General features: G+C 41.7%; 1 protein-coding gene across 5 annotated transcripts in view; it reads right to left on the reverse strand.

The window, feature by feature from the left end:
- plekha6 (pleckstrin homology domain containing, family A member 6) overlaps positions 1–15,468 on the reverse strand; it is a 99,306-nt gene that overhangs the window by 64,198 nt on the left and 19,640 nt on the right. For all 5 annotated transcript variants that reach the window (XM_028576705.1, XM_028576702.1, XM_028576703.1 and 2 more), the window contains exons 2-5: positions 9,488–9,571; positions 4,843–4,957; positions 3,829–3,945; positions 2,765–2,837 (exon numbers count right to left, since the gene is read on the reverse strand). In XM_028576705.1, the coding sequence (XP_028432506.1) occupies positions 2,765–2,837; positions 3,829–3,945; positions 4,843–4,941 (289 nt within the window). In that variant the 5' untranslated portion in view covers positions 4,942–4,957; positions 9,488–9,571. The remainder of the gene's footprint in view (positions 1–2,764; positions 2,838–3,828; positions 3,946–4,842; positions 4,958–9,487; positions 9,572–15,468) is intronic.

Raw genomic sequence — 15,468 nt, forward strand, 5'->3', positions numbered from 1 at the left:
GGGATTTGGATACAGATCAACTAAGAAAATAACTAAATTCATACATTTTCTCTTAAATTGTATTGTTTTTCGGTAGAGACGAGTAATTTAACTTCAACATTTGATTTAAAAAAAAAAACGTTTCTTATCATTTTTAATGGTGTATTTATTATTGTAAGAACACCTAATGAGCTAGTTATGGAAAAAAAACAACAACATTGCATTCACTAAATTATTGTTGTTCAATCTCTCCATTTGAAATGTAAAAACAATTACAAGAAAATGTCTCATAATATTAAAACCGTATTCCACTGCGCGTATTTTAAACAAAAATTGGTTACCGGAGTTATAATAAATGAGGAAATATTTTTTCATAAATAACAAATATGTTGGGTTTTTTTTTTCTTCCACTGCTGATTTCCAGAGACTGCAGCCACCATTACCATGGGGATGTGCTCTGCTGAAATGAGAGCAGAGCCAGGCTGCAGCCCAGATTCAGTGACCCATTCATCTGCATGTGAGAAATGATGTACACACACACACACACACACACACACACACACACTTTTTTACAAATACTGAATATGGTTGGAAGATTAACGTTTCCAAAGTTCTTTAAGCTCTGGTCATTTACTGTATTCGACCCTGATTATAAGACGACCCCCTCTTGTTCAAGACTCGTTGATAGGAAAAATAAGTTTTTTTTGTTGTTCAGATTTGAAAATATTAAAACTTGTCATATTAATTAGTCCCATGTGTTAATCGACAACTTATGGTATAACGTAAATACTGTACAAAAGAAACAAACTGTAGTCTATTGGTAGGACTAGTACTGGGTATTATATCAATATAATATCGATATCAATTTATGAGGCTAGATATTGTCTTACATTTTAAATATCGTAATATGACACAAGTTGTGTTTTTTCCTGGTTTTAAAGGCTGCTTTAAAGTAACGTGATGTCATTTTCTAAACGTAACAAACTGTTCTAAGCTGTTCTGTTGTCTGCCTTCACCCACTTAGTCATTATATCCACATCACTGATGATTATTCATCAAAAATCTCAATACGTAAATATTTTGTGAAAGCAGCAATAGTTAACCCTACAATATCGCCGCAACATCGATAGTGATGCATTTGGTCAAAAAAAATGGTGATATTTGATTTTCTCCATATCGCCCAGCTCTAGGTAGGACAATTTCTAATACCAACTAGGCTATCCATCTCAGAGCGGAAAAAACAACCTTGGTTCAAGTTCTTTTTTGGTGAAAATATAGTGTCTGCAGATGTTCAGCCAGATGTTACACAGCTTCAGCAGCGCGCCCACACAGACACATAGTCAGAAATAGGCATATGTGTCCCGAGTAACACTCCGGACAGCGAAACATTAAGTCAGTGCTTCGGTTTACAAGAACTGCGTCGCGTTCTGGTCGGGCCCGGTTCCTACTCTGTCTCGTTCAGACAGAAATATTCACCCGAACCGCAATTCACTGACACCATGTCCTGGTTCATTGGCTTAATCTCTATCACTGCCAGGTGGCTCGCTATTTGGCGCCATCTGCTGTTGTGAATGTACAGTTTATTGAGATCCCGAATATAAGACAACCCCACTTTTTCAGACGCATTTCGAGGGAAGAAGAAAAAAAAAACGTCTTCTATTCGGGCCAACACGATGTATAAGAAGAGAGTGCAGCTTAATAGAAAGGTAATTACACAAATAATATCATTAGTACCTAGCAGTCATCTGAATAGCTGGGTGAAGGAGTGATTTCATTACAGTTTTTCTGTGTAGAATGACGAAACTGATGAAAACTTATGAAAATTAGGTCAGTTGTTCACATGGCTATAGTCATGTGAATATACATATATATATATATATATATATATATATATATATATATATATATATATATATATATATATATATATATATAAAAAGATCTTTCCCCTGTTGCACTGCAAGGGAGGAAATCAGGTGTGATGTCAAGAAAATCTTGACAGAGAGGAGAGACTGGATGACCCATGAGGTTGATACGTTGGCAGCATATTTTCTTGTTTCTATACACAGTATTTCCTGATATGTTTGCTGTTGTATATGTTTTTTGTCTGTACAAGCTTCCTTTGTGTATTTGCGGGTGGCTGCTGCTTACACGCACAATCTTTTCATGACACACGATTTTTGAAACCTCTACACTCTGAAGTGCAAAACTACTAACTAATCTAATCTAATCTTGATTTGATCAATATTTCCATGTCGTTTATGCACTCTGAGAACAAAGGCAGAACCGCTGACATCAAATAATATTTCAGAAATGTAAAGTTAGGCACAAACTTTTGACTGCATTTACCAATGTTTAACACATCAAGCAGTGTGCTGTATGGGTTTGTTCTTAACAGAGGTGGCGTAATAAAAGAACCACATTAATAAGTTAGTAACCCTCATACTGGCCACACATTATCTAAATACAACACAGCATTAGCTTCATTAGCAGGCCCAAACAGAATCTGCAGTTTTAGTTATTAGCGGTGATCCTGATTAAAAATCTGTGGAATTTAGCAGACAAATTTTTTTTTTTTCGCTAGTGGTGGAGATGTGTCAACATTCATTACAGTTTAATATGATTTTTTTTGGGATTTTTAGATTTTATTTTTTTTTATCTGCCAAAGAATTCAGCATAAAGTTCGGTGTCCGCCTATTCCGTGTGGCCCTGCTCGTCACCAACGGTATAAAGGGAAAACCATAGAAGCAGATATCCAAGCGGGAGAAGATAGTGAAGCCCAAACCTTTGTAGTAGAAGAGACATCTGTCGGCGAGGACGAACCACCTCTTGTTCCACTGCTTCACTCCACTGCTGGCCTGTGGGAACACACACGTCACACGCTCATTCATCAGATAGCTCAGACTAAAGCTGCACGGCCGTCAGCTGCCAGGCCGAGTACAGAGAGGGGGCCTGCCAGTCTCTCAGGGCTCACAGTAGACCATAGCTTGGCATGCAATCTAATTAGGAATGTCTGTTATAGTAATTAACAAAGTTGTCTGTACTCAGGATGCTCGCTCGATGTGAGGAAAATTTGCGAAAACATGCTTGAAGACCGTGATAACTTGCGTTAAATGAACGGATATTAAAGTATACTTAGTTCTGCCTTTCTGCTTTCAGTGTTCTGCTAAAATACAACAACTTGCTTGTTGAATTTAAAAACGAAAGAAATGCATTTCCAACATTCTTTCAGTGAAAAAAATTGAGCATCGAATTGAAAATAAAAGGCACCACTGAAAAAAGGACGACTTTGCTCATTTGAAAGCTATGATGTCTCTCTGTCTTTGATTTTCTCAAAGGCAGAGCAGGATACCCAGGGCTCGGTTTACACCTATCACCATTTCTAGCCAATGGGGGACCATAGACAGGCTGGGGGAACTCATATTAATGTTAAAAAACCTCATAAAGTGACATTTTCATGCCATGGGACCTTTAATCTTGGCCTCTGTATTCCCGTTGTTACTTAAAGCAAGTTAGTATTGCACTTCTGAAAAATTGGGGGGAGTCACAAGAGGCGGATTTAAAAAAAAAAGTGTCAAAATCCAAACAGAGGTCGAGATATCCAAAGTTGTAGTCCCTAGTATGGGCCAAGCTTCAAAAACACTGGATCCTTCCATTGCCGCGAAGCGTGCCGTTTGTTCGACATCACTATGACATCAACGGGCTGATTTTCCTAGACCTGACACGGCTCCCCCAGTGCATCAGAAGGCATCGTAGGACCACGGGCTGAGTAGGACTAAACATGACCAGGGGACTGGTGTAAAACCAGAGGAGTCACAGTAATATGGGAGGAGAGAGAACAGCTTTGACCTGCTTGTACAGCCATCCCTGTTTGCTGACTGCTGCTTTGGGATTCCTGCGCATGGAGTTGGAACGCTTCCCAAACGTGGCTGCCGTTCTGGGAGTACCTCTGGGAGTACGAGACGTCTGCAGAGAGAGACAGATACATTACAATGAATTTGTACTTCAAATAAGTGCATTCAACTTTGAAGGTACAAACGCAGAAGAGCAAGAATCGAGTACACGTACAAAGTTCTAAATACTAAGTTGTTCTTAGTTAAGGTGCAGACAGACAGAGAGACAGACAGACAGACGGACAGAGAGAGAGAAACAGACAGAGAGACAGACAAAAGAGACAGACAGACAGACAGACAGAAAAAAAGAGGAGAAAGAGGGTTTAAATATTGGTTATGCTTTTATTAAATAGTATTTGTGAAATATCAAGCAATTCCCACTGTAATAGTGAGGTATAGCGGAGCTATGAGCTTCCACATACCGTACATGGTAAAGGGAAATTGCTCGATAGTGTGTCTGTGTGTGTCCATCCGTTTGTCATGGGCAGATCAGTTACGCCATTGCTATAGATGGAGCCAATTAAACGGAATTATTTTCTCAAATAACATGAGGTTAACGAGGGACATGAGGCCAACAAAGGATGTGACGGAAAACTTGGTTACTGAGCCAAGACCCTTTAGGCAACAATAGCGAGTGTGATCACACCACTTCCTGAGGACTGATGACACTAAAGGCAGTACACAGTTAATATATTGACCTTTTCTTTTCTTTTTTTTCAAATTTCTGGAATTAAGGATTGATGCCAAACCTTTAATTTTGCATCAAACCTTCACAGATGTCTTTGAAATTAAACTGCAGCCTGAAGTGCTCTTCTTTTTGAGCGCATCTGCTCGGATACGCAAAATGAATTTCAGTGTGAACTGACAATGAAGTTGTATCGTATTGTATGTGTGTGCGTGCGTGCGTGCGTGCGTCAAGTGTGTGTGTCTGTGTGTGTGTGTGTGTGCATGCGTGTGGGCGTGCGCTCACCCGGGTGTAAGGCTGGCCTTCTGGGGACAGGTCTGACACCATATTTGCACTTTTGGAGTGAGTAATATTCTCAGCATTAGTATTCACCTTCCCATTCATATCCAAATCACAGTGCCTGGACAGAGGAGAAAAAGACATGCTGTTAGTACATTTGTGCTTCTACCCTTATTGTCTTGTTGCCTGCCAAGAGAAGTTGTGTGATTTCCAGAACACTTACTGTGCAAAATATCTGATCCAAACTGATTTGCCCAGGTCTGATCTGCTCCAGTCTACCACACTGCAGACTTTTTCAGCAGAGAAAAGACCAATGTTTACATCTGCCTGACAGGACCTCTAGTGGTGGTGTGAATAATGACTCTTAGCTGTCAGATGCAAAGGTTTTATGCTGCCATTGCTTTGACTGTTTTTGTTATGGTTTCTGTTACCATATATACAGTATCTCACAAAAGTCAGTACACCCCTCACATTTTAGTAAATATTTCATTATATCTTTTAATGGGACAACACTGAAGAAATTACACATTGCTACAATGGAAAGTATTAAGTGTACAGCTTGTATAACAGTGTAAATGTGCAGTCCGCTCAAAATAACTCCACACACAGCCATTAATGTCTAAATTGCTGGCAACAAAAGTGAGTCCACCCCTATGTTAAATTCCCATAGAGGCAGGCAGATTTTTATTTTTAAAGGCCAGTTATTTCATGGATCCAGGATACTATGCATCCTGATAAAGTTCCCTTGGTCTTTGGAATTAAAATAGCCCCCCATCATCACATACCCTTCACCATACCTAGAGATTGGCATGGTTTTATTTCAGTTATAGCTGGTTTGATTTGCATTGAGAGATGATTTTATGGAAAGTACCCCATGCCAATCTCTAGGTATGGTGAAGGGTATGTGATGATGGGGGGCTATTTTAATTCCAAGGGCCAAGGGAACTTGCATAGTATCCTAGATCCATGAAATAACTGGCCTTTAAAAATAAAAATCTGCCTGCCTCTATGGGAATTTAACATAGGGGTGTACTCACTTTTGTTGCCAGCAGTTTAGACATTAATGGCTGTGTGTGGAGTTATTTTGAGGGGACAGCACATTTACACTGTTATACAAGCTGTACACTTAATATTTTACATTGTAGCAAAGTGTAATTTCTTCAGTGTTGTCCCATTAAAAGATATAATGAAATATTTACTAAAATGTGAGGGGTGTACTGACTTTTGTGAGATAGTGTATATAAAAAATTCCTCTATGCAGGAAAAACCCTGTTATCAGTAGCACTGATTATTGAACTTGCTTTGTGATCCATGGAACTATAAACAGTAAAATGCATGTTTTTCCACTTGCAGCCAACATGTCTGAGAGCACTATTCCCCTGACCTCCTTAATGAAATGCTTCCTAGCAGCCTTCCCAGGCCAGCTGATGAGCTGTCAGTGACTCCTGCTGTTCATGCTGCAGCCATTGCTAATGAATCATGCATTGCTGCTACACTTCATTCTCTTTTTTCACAATTCTCCACCGATTCAAATTGCTTGTGGCTGACATAAGAAGCATAACGACGTGGTAGTATTGACCTATATATCCTGAAACAAATAGAATTTAAAATGCATACTATGTATTAGGGGTGGGGGAAAAGAAATAATTGAAAAATCGTACTGTATGTATCGTGATGTTTCTTGTGACGACTTTTAAAATCGATTCCATTCCCCAGAATCAAAATATATATATATATACAGTATATATATATATTTTTTTTTTTTTTACCAATGATTCACCTAAATATTTTCTATTTCTACGGTACCGCCGACGGCGACTACACGACATTTGTTTCCAGCAAAACAGACGGAAAGCATATGAAATTTACATATGAAATAAATGTCAGACTGAATGACTGCCATGTGATGTGCATTCAGAGTTTTTTTGTGATTGTTGTAGGCAAAAATCCTTGATTATGCGGCATGTTTTCTTAAAAAATGGACTATGCGGGATATTTATACAATTTTATGTGATGAAATTACAGGAACTTGCAGGAATTTGCAAAAATTGCGGTTTGATGAAAAAGAGAAAAACAAGTGATTGATTGACTGATGGGGAAGTGATATTGATAAAGAGTTGTGATTTACACATCTACAGCGTCAGCTATTTTTTTTTTTGCCAGCTTTCCTCCTGTTTTAGGAAGCAGCGACTGTATTGTGTTTTGCCTGTAAAACCGTAACCTGACTCGGCCAGAAGGATTGCACGCATTTGCTCGCCATATCCATCTGGGAACTTTCCGTTGGAGAACTTTTGGGAAGGGGCGAAAATCCTGGTTATATGATTGGATAAACCATCTGTCTATCACCACCTATAGTTGGTGATAGACGGGCCAAATCAACCAATCAAATCAAACTCTTGCCGAAACCAGTCGGGAGAAGAAGCCTCCAGTGCCGTTTTTTTGCTCTTCTTTCAACGAAGGAATACTTTCTAATTCAGATAAAACTTGCTGCGATAGCTACGCTCATCTCATCCATGGAAGCTGCCGCGTTGTTTAGACTGAACAGTCGCTTCTCGTTGCGTCACACCTAAACCCGCCTCAAAACCAACGCTGATTGGTCGGTCGTTTGGCGAACGGCTCCAAATTTTCTCTATCTCAAGATGCCAGACTGATCTGCGAGTAGAAAAATGGAGCTTGCGAGATCAGGACGGTCTCACTAGGCTAGTAAAACCGTGTCTGTGTTCTTCATATTTATGTAGAATTATAGTTTGCTCTCATTATGTAAAATATGTGGCTATTGGTCATGCTGCGCAAACACCGCCTCTTTTATGTGAACTTGTTCGCCGCTGGATTGGGAAACCCTGAGTTGACTTAACTAGTTGTTAACCACCGTCGTGGGATAAAAATAATGACGCATAGAATACCAAAGAGGTAAAAAGAAAAGTAACGAGCTCATTGTAGCCTAATGTAGCGGAGTAAGTGTACAGTTTCTTCTTCACAAATCCACTCAAGTAAAAGTAAAAACTATAGTGATTTAAAACTACTCCTAGAAGTATAATTTTTTCAAAAACGTACTCAAGTAAATGTAACGGAGTAAATGTAAGTCGTTACTACCCACCTCTGGATATATGTGACTTTTTTGCAACGAAAATGCGGGGATAATCATGCAAGCCCCGCATATTTTGTGCGGGAAATCGGCAATTTATGCGGCGAAAGTGCGGCGTATTTGAAAAAAGGCGGCCCCCGCATAAATATGCGGACTTTGGCTGATTATGCATTGTCTAGAATTGCTACCAATGAAAACCGTGATACAAATGCAATTGGCGCCCATGTAACGTGAAAGAATCCAATCGGGACAAAAGCATATCGTCCCAGCCCTGGCATGTATACAATATGTGGCTCAGCTGTAAGGTTGGAGGGTGCTTAGAGGAAATACAGAGTGTGAACAAAGTGTTATTGTCTTGGGTTTAATGGTTAATTAATGTTGTGTCAGAAGTGGAATCCACTTGTGAACCCTTGTAGAATAGAGAGGGATACTAATCCTTAGGACCAAAACTGAAAACACAGGCAGTCCTGTGTGCTCATACATGGAGTAGCATCAACAGAAACCAATAGGCCTGTGTGCAGTACAGTATATCTACTGTATCCTATACTGGTCACCAGCTGATAGTTAAAGCTTTGGTGCGTAACTTTTTTGACATTAATTAATGTTGGTTACGTTCAAGCCATTGCCAAATGAGGTGCACGATCACGGAAGGCTTGTATCATGACGACAGTGTTGTTGTCATTACTTAGAATTCCTCATGGGGGAGACAGAAATTACGCACTATAGCTTTAAGGACTTGTTACCCTAAGTGATTACCAACTTTGGCCTTTTCTCTCCTTTTCTCTTTTTGTGCTAACAAACAATACTCCAAATAATCCATAAATGTGCTGTTTGTGGAGTATTTATGTTAAGGGGGATGTATTGTTTTCAAATCGGAATCGCGATTTGAAAGAGTGCGATTAGCTAACCGTGAAGATCATCGACTGTTCGATGTTTAGTTGAATGTTTGGCGTAACATTTGGTTTAACATTTTTCATTCCTCTTTTTATTATTATATTTACTGTTTTTCCACAACATAAATGCTGGGATAATGTTAGATATCACAGATTGTTTACAGAAATGTCCAATTTTCAGTGGATTTTTCATTTGTTTTCATAACTTTATTGATATGATATTAGAAGGTGCAATATGTCAATGCTGCTGTTGAACTAAGGAAGATCAGACGATTCAGTTTAGAGGAAAGTACTGATATGTTTTTATTGGAATAGTTTTTTTTTATGATTATTATTTTCGCTTTTGTGATAAGTGTTCTTTGTTTGACTGCTCAATGCTCCATGCTTATTAAAAGAAAAACACTCATATCGATGTTCTCATCCTTGCATAAGAATATAGAGCATGACATGATGACATCACATGTTTTATCTGAATTTAAGCAAACAGAAATCTAATCATAATTGCAATATCTGGCAGAAAAAAAAAAATTGTAATTTGATTTTCTTCCCTCTATTTTTCAGCCCTAATGTACAGTAAATGATTTGTAGATGTTGTGTGTGTGCAGGTAGGTTTGAATAAATGTAGCTGACCATACATATTACTGCTGGTAAGTTGTGTTTATAGGTTACTTACTGCAGATAGGAGTGTATGGTTGCAGGCTCTTCCAGCTGGATCTGGCTCACTGCTGGTCCAGCTGGTCTACTGGGGTCATGTTGACTGCAAACAGACACATGAAGCACACAGAGGACATAGATCAACACACCATGTTAAAGATGGCATCCCGGGATGTCAAATCTGTCCATTGTTCAGTTGGGATCATCAACAGATGATCCAGGATGAAAAACAATTACATTTTATCGAAACTTGGGTTTATTCAATTCAGTTTTAATTCAATTTTATTTATAGTATCATATCATAACAAGAGTTGTCTGAAGACACTTTACACATAGAGTAGACCACACTCCATACTCTATACATTCTTCTATCACTTATAATAAAGTAGGAATGCATGACATCACACAGTCAGCTGACGCATCAGCTGATCAGAGCACAGCAGCACTGCAGCTGTCTGCCTGCTTAAGCTCATTCCTCGCTTAATTTGCTTAACAGTATTTAGAATCCTCAGCTACTTCAGGGCTTCAAACTCAGCTGTTCTGGATCCTAGGGCGCTCTGAATGTGTGTGTGTGTGTGTGTGTGTGTGTGTGTGTGTGTGTGTGTGTGTGTGTGTGTGTGTGTGTGTATTTGTGTGTGTGGCATCTGACCTAGTTTCTGCACATATTGTCCATAATATTGGACGTTCTTAATCTCTGTTTCTTTAACACATACACACCCACCCACACACTTGCATACAGGCTCCTGACCATTAAGTGTGTGTGTGTGTGTGTGTGTGTGTGCATGACTCTAGAGCTACCAAACAAAACAAGTACTGGGTCTGCCTGTGTGAATGCCTGAATGTGTGAAGTCCCTGTTGGGTTTTGATAACAGGCCTTTTGTTTACTGCTGGTGGCAATAGGGTTTCTGATAAACAGTCACAACATTATAATAAGATTCACAGATTTGAACTGAATCATCACTGAGTCACTGAAACATAATAACAACAGAATAAACAGTCAGTGTGTGTAAAATCCAATCCAAAATTATGTTGTCAGTAGCCTGCAATGCAAGTAATTGAGTGTGTGTGTGTGTGTGTGTGTGTGTGTGTGTGTGTGTGTGTGTGTGTGTGTGTGTGTCTGCTGCTCTATGTGTTTGAGACAGTCTCACAGGGTGGCGCCTGCCTGCTCAAGGATAACCTAGAAACCTGCATAGAAACAGCTTCTGGATAAACAGTTCTCATCAGGCACCAGGATCCACCTAGTGTATCTGCTGGAGGACAAACTGCCAGCTGCACAGCTCGGGACTAACAGGAATGTTTTTCCAACATCTAGCTAACCACAACTCGGCCAATATGTTTAAAGATAAACAAGGCAGTTCCAGTTAGATTCCCACAAGGACTTTGAAAAATCAGCATCACATTTTTAGACTGCGCTACAAAGCCACACCTCAGAGGAAGTGGTAACAAATCAATCAATCAATTTATTTGTCACGTGAAATCATGTAAAACACAATGTCACTGAAATGAGGGGGTGGTGTGGAGACTTAGGCAGTGTCCATCACACACCTTGTCCTCACCATCGTCAATGACAACAATCACTACACCATCTAGATCTAAGCTTTACACTGCTGCCATCTGGCTGCAGATACAGGACTTTAAGGTGTAGAAGGACTCGCTCTTTAGGCAGGGTAGGGCACCGCTTAATGTAGGTTTAGCTGAACAAACCACTCTCTGCAGGGCCCTGCGCTCCTGTTCGGTGCTGTTTCCGTACCAGGAAGTGATGTTCCCTGTTAGGACGCTCTCGATGATGCAGGAGTAGAAATTCCTCAGTACTTTAGGGGGATATCCAGTCCACCCTCTCCACCGAGGACCCGTTAATATTAAGTGGGTGTAGTTCCTTCCCTACTTCTTCCGAAAGTCCACTATCATCTCCTTAGTCTTGCTGTCATTCACGAGTAGGTTGTTATTCTGACACCAGCGGGGCAGGTCCTCAGAGTACAGCAGGGGGCTCAAAACACAGCCCTGGGGTGCTCCAGTGTTAAGGATAAGGGGGTGGAAGAGGTGTGTCTGCCCACCCTCACCATCTGGGGTCTGCCTATCAAGAAGTCAAAGATCCACATGCACAGTGAGGTGTTTAATCCCAGGCCCTTGAGCTTTTTGACGAGGCTGGAGGGACATATGGTGCTAAATGCTAAACTGTAGTCGATAAACAGTAATCTAATATAGTTTCCATTCTTTTCCAGGTGCGACAGGGTGGTGTAGAGGATGCGTGCTATGGCGTCTTCCGTCAAACGTTTGGGACGGTAGGCAAACTGTAAAGGGTCCACTAGACTGGGTAGTGAGGATGTAATCCTTGGCCAGCCATTCAAAGTATTTCATCACTACAGAGGTGAGTGCCACTGGATGGTAATCATTCAGGCAGGCTGGTCATGTTTTCTTGGGCACAGCAATGATGTGGGTATGACAGACCGAGCCAGTGACAGGTTGAATATCATTGCTAATACCTAGGTGGTCAGCAGATAGTTTGAGGACACACCCACTGATACCGTCAGGTCCTGCTGCATCTCTTGGGAGTTTACATGCTTGAAAGCCCTCCCGAGGTCATGCTCAGAAAGGGAGATATACTGGTGTGAGAGGTGCACCAACCCATGCATTAACCTCTGCTTTAGCTGTTTCTGCATGTTGGCTGCTGATGGCTTCAAAGCGAGCATTAAATGTGTTTAGCTCACTTGCTATAGACGCATCAGCACTTGACAAGGAGATGGGGTTGGATTTGTAATCTGTCCCAGTTCTTAGACCTTGCCACATGTAGTTCCACTTTCTTCCATAGTCCCTCTTTGCTTCCTTTACTGCTCTATGTGTGGAATGATTTAACTGTAGTTTTGGTTACAGTTCCGTCTGTTGTTTTACAAACTAAATCTACCACAGACTCAGCGATTCAATTGATGTCATCTGTGTTGACCTGGAACGTGCTTCAGACTGCGTGCTGTGCAGACTGTAGGGCGACCTTTGATTGGCTTGACCATTTCCTGACCTTGTGTGTGTTTACCGCTGTGATAACGGCCGATGTAAATTCCCTTGGTAGAATTAATTAATCAGTTTATTATCCAACGCCTGTACATTGGCTAGCAAGCTGCTTGGCGGAGGATATCCATGTGGACGGGATTTCAGCAGGTGTTTAATCCCTCCACTCTTGCCTTGTTGCCTCCTCCGATCAACTCTCTTTGTCAACCCAGGCTCTCTTCCTCTCTTCCTCGTTCTCATAAAAGGGAGTGTTTGGGGGGGGGGGTCATTTGAGCCTTCTACTGCACAAATCTAATCTGGAATTCCCTAAGGACAATAAAACACTGTATTTCACTACTTGGAAATGCAGAAAATGCAAATGTATCCCACAGCTTCAACATATAGTACAAAACTCAGCTTTCATTACTTTCGAAGAACTGGTTCAGAAGTACCGAATAGGTCAAGAATCTTCTTTTCAAAACCTACGACTCAAATTGGTCACTAGACATGAAGGCCATTTTATGGTCGTGCGTAGAATCGATGGCGTACCCCCCGCAGACCCATCTGCGTCTATGCCGGGCCATATGCCGTAGCCTGACACGCACCTCTCGAAAAATTTAACTACACGTCGCGGCCACGCACGTCGCGGCCACGCACGTCGCGGCCACGCACGTCGCGGCCACGCACGTCGCTCGGGTTCTCCTTCTCCGTAAACGACATGAAATTAAGGAGAGGGTGAACGTTTCCTGCTCCAGTTTTCCCACCGTGGTCAGAAAGCAACAGGGGAGACACTTTGTTTCTCTCGCTAAGACTCTAGAGTCACAACTTGCTCCAAAGACAATTGCCGTCACTCTCTTACTTTCTCCCTTGCTCTATCACCTACTCCCCACACACACACACACACACACACACACACACACACACACGCTCGAGGCGGACACCAACGCACAAGTAAACAAAGAGTTTCGCGATTAACTCTCCGGAAACCCCTCCCCCAGCGTTCTGCCGTTGAAATGCAAATAAACACGTTCAAACCCCCGACGCAGAACTCCGAAAGCGTCCCGACGCCGTAGGAGCGACGCCGTAGGAGCGACGCCGTAGGAGCGACGCCGTAGCTACGGCGTGGAGTTTACGCTCGACCAAAAATCGGCCTTTAGGGTCAACTCTAAACATAACAGCCTTCAACTATTCACATTAGCAGAAGAAATAGTCAAGCTCACATCACTTTATAAAACTGTATCAAAATTGGAGAAACCTATCAACACTGATCTCTCCTTAATACCAAAATGGGAGAAAGATCTATCCATGACTCCTGGACAAACACATACCCCATGACAAATAAACCCAACCTCCAGCAGATTCAAGACAAGTTAAACTACAGAAAACACCTCACCCTCGAAAAAATGCACCAAATGTGGCCACTCAGATTCAAGGCACTGCCCACGCTGCCCGCCTTACATCTTAAGACGATTACACCCACGCAATCTGGCACTGCTCACCCATACACCCAACGCTTCTGGAAGGAAATCACTGATAAACTGTCCTTCACATTGAACTACAGGATTCCACTCTCCCTATTACTCTGTTTATTAGGTTAGGCACCATGAGTCACGCTCCTCAACCATATTATAAACGGAGGACTCATTGCTCTAACTGTCGCAAAGAAGACCATCCTCCTAACCTCGAAAAGCAAGACAAAACTAAACATCCTACTATAGTATATAATCTGTTCCTATTATTATTTAGTTATTTTCATCTTAGTTAGTACATTTAGTTTGAATACACACTATTTATATTACTATTATTGTTATTATTGTATTGTATAAATGTGAGTACATTTCAAGGTTTTCTTTGGCAGATGGGAGTTTAGTTTGGACCTTCAGTCACGTCAGTCAATACCTAAGCAAAGTCTACCTGCTGAGGAAGGCTGTGAGATGCGGTAGAAAGTTCTCGAAAAGGCTTCTAAGCAGACCTCCAGTTCCTATTTTATCCGTTTCCAAGGTAAAGAATGAACGCTTACAATTTGCAGTATCGGTCGGACAAACCTCAATAAAGAGGTTTCCTTAAATGGTTTAGCCTACATGTGTATTACAGTTAAGATGAACATATACAAGTGATAACTACAGAAACTAATACTGCTTTAACATAAGATGCCATGCTACTCCCACTGCCTGATTGACAACAGATGTGTAGTGAAAAAAAAAAAAAAAAAAAACTAAACACCAAAGACATACAGGCAAAACCAAACCAACGTCTTTAAATTCCTGCTGCTGATTTAGCACTGCACCACTGTAGAACACCCCAGACACACACCACCACACCGTGTCACATGACACGCGCACAGTCACAGACACACACAGACACAGACAGGCAGACACACACCTCTATATATCACTGTACACACAGCACTAAGGCATTAAGCACACATGCACAGCAGGGCTTATGGGTTTTTTTCTGTGTTCCCTGCTGGCACTGCATTGCAGTCATCTCTGACCTCCAAGCTCCTGGCTGTCCACTCCTCCATCAACCTCCCCTCCTCCTTTCCCCTTCTTCCTCGCCTTGTCCTAACTCCAGCCCTGTGTGTCACTTCCGCATTTCCTCCCTCCACCTACCTGACTCTCCTGTCCACACGGAACTTCAACATCCTCCCCTGGATCCGTCATGTACCGACAGTGCAGGACACGGGACCGGCGGACGGACAGATGGAGGAGCGATGGAGAGAGGAACAGAGAGGTGGAGAGCAGCGGGACAGCTACACACCGCTGTCCTCTTCTCTCTCCTTCAGACTGCATGCCTCTCTCTCTCTCTCTCTCTCTGCTCGTTTCCCCACCTGTCTCACCCTCCCTCTCCTCTCTCTCTCCCTCTCCCTCTCTCCCTTCCCTCTCTCACACACACACACAATGACATGAACACAGACACACACATACACACTTGCTGCCTTCAGGCTGAGAATTGCAACACTCAGCTTATTCAGTCCCCTCAGTCTGGTTGATATACGCTCTATCTCTATCATAATCT

The sequence above is a fragment of the Perca flavescens genome, chromosome 4, assembly GCF_004354835.1.
Source record: "Perca flavescens isolate YP-PL-M2 chromosome 4, PFLA_1.0, whole genome shotgun sequence".
Lineage (NCBI taxonomy): Eukaryota > Metazoa > Chordata > Actinopteri > Perciformes > Percidae > Perca > Perca flavescens.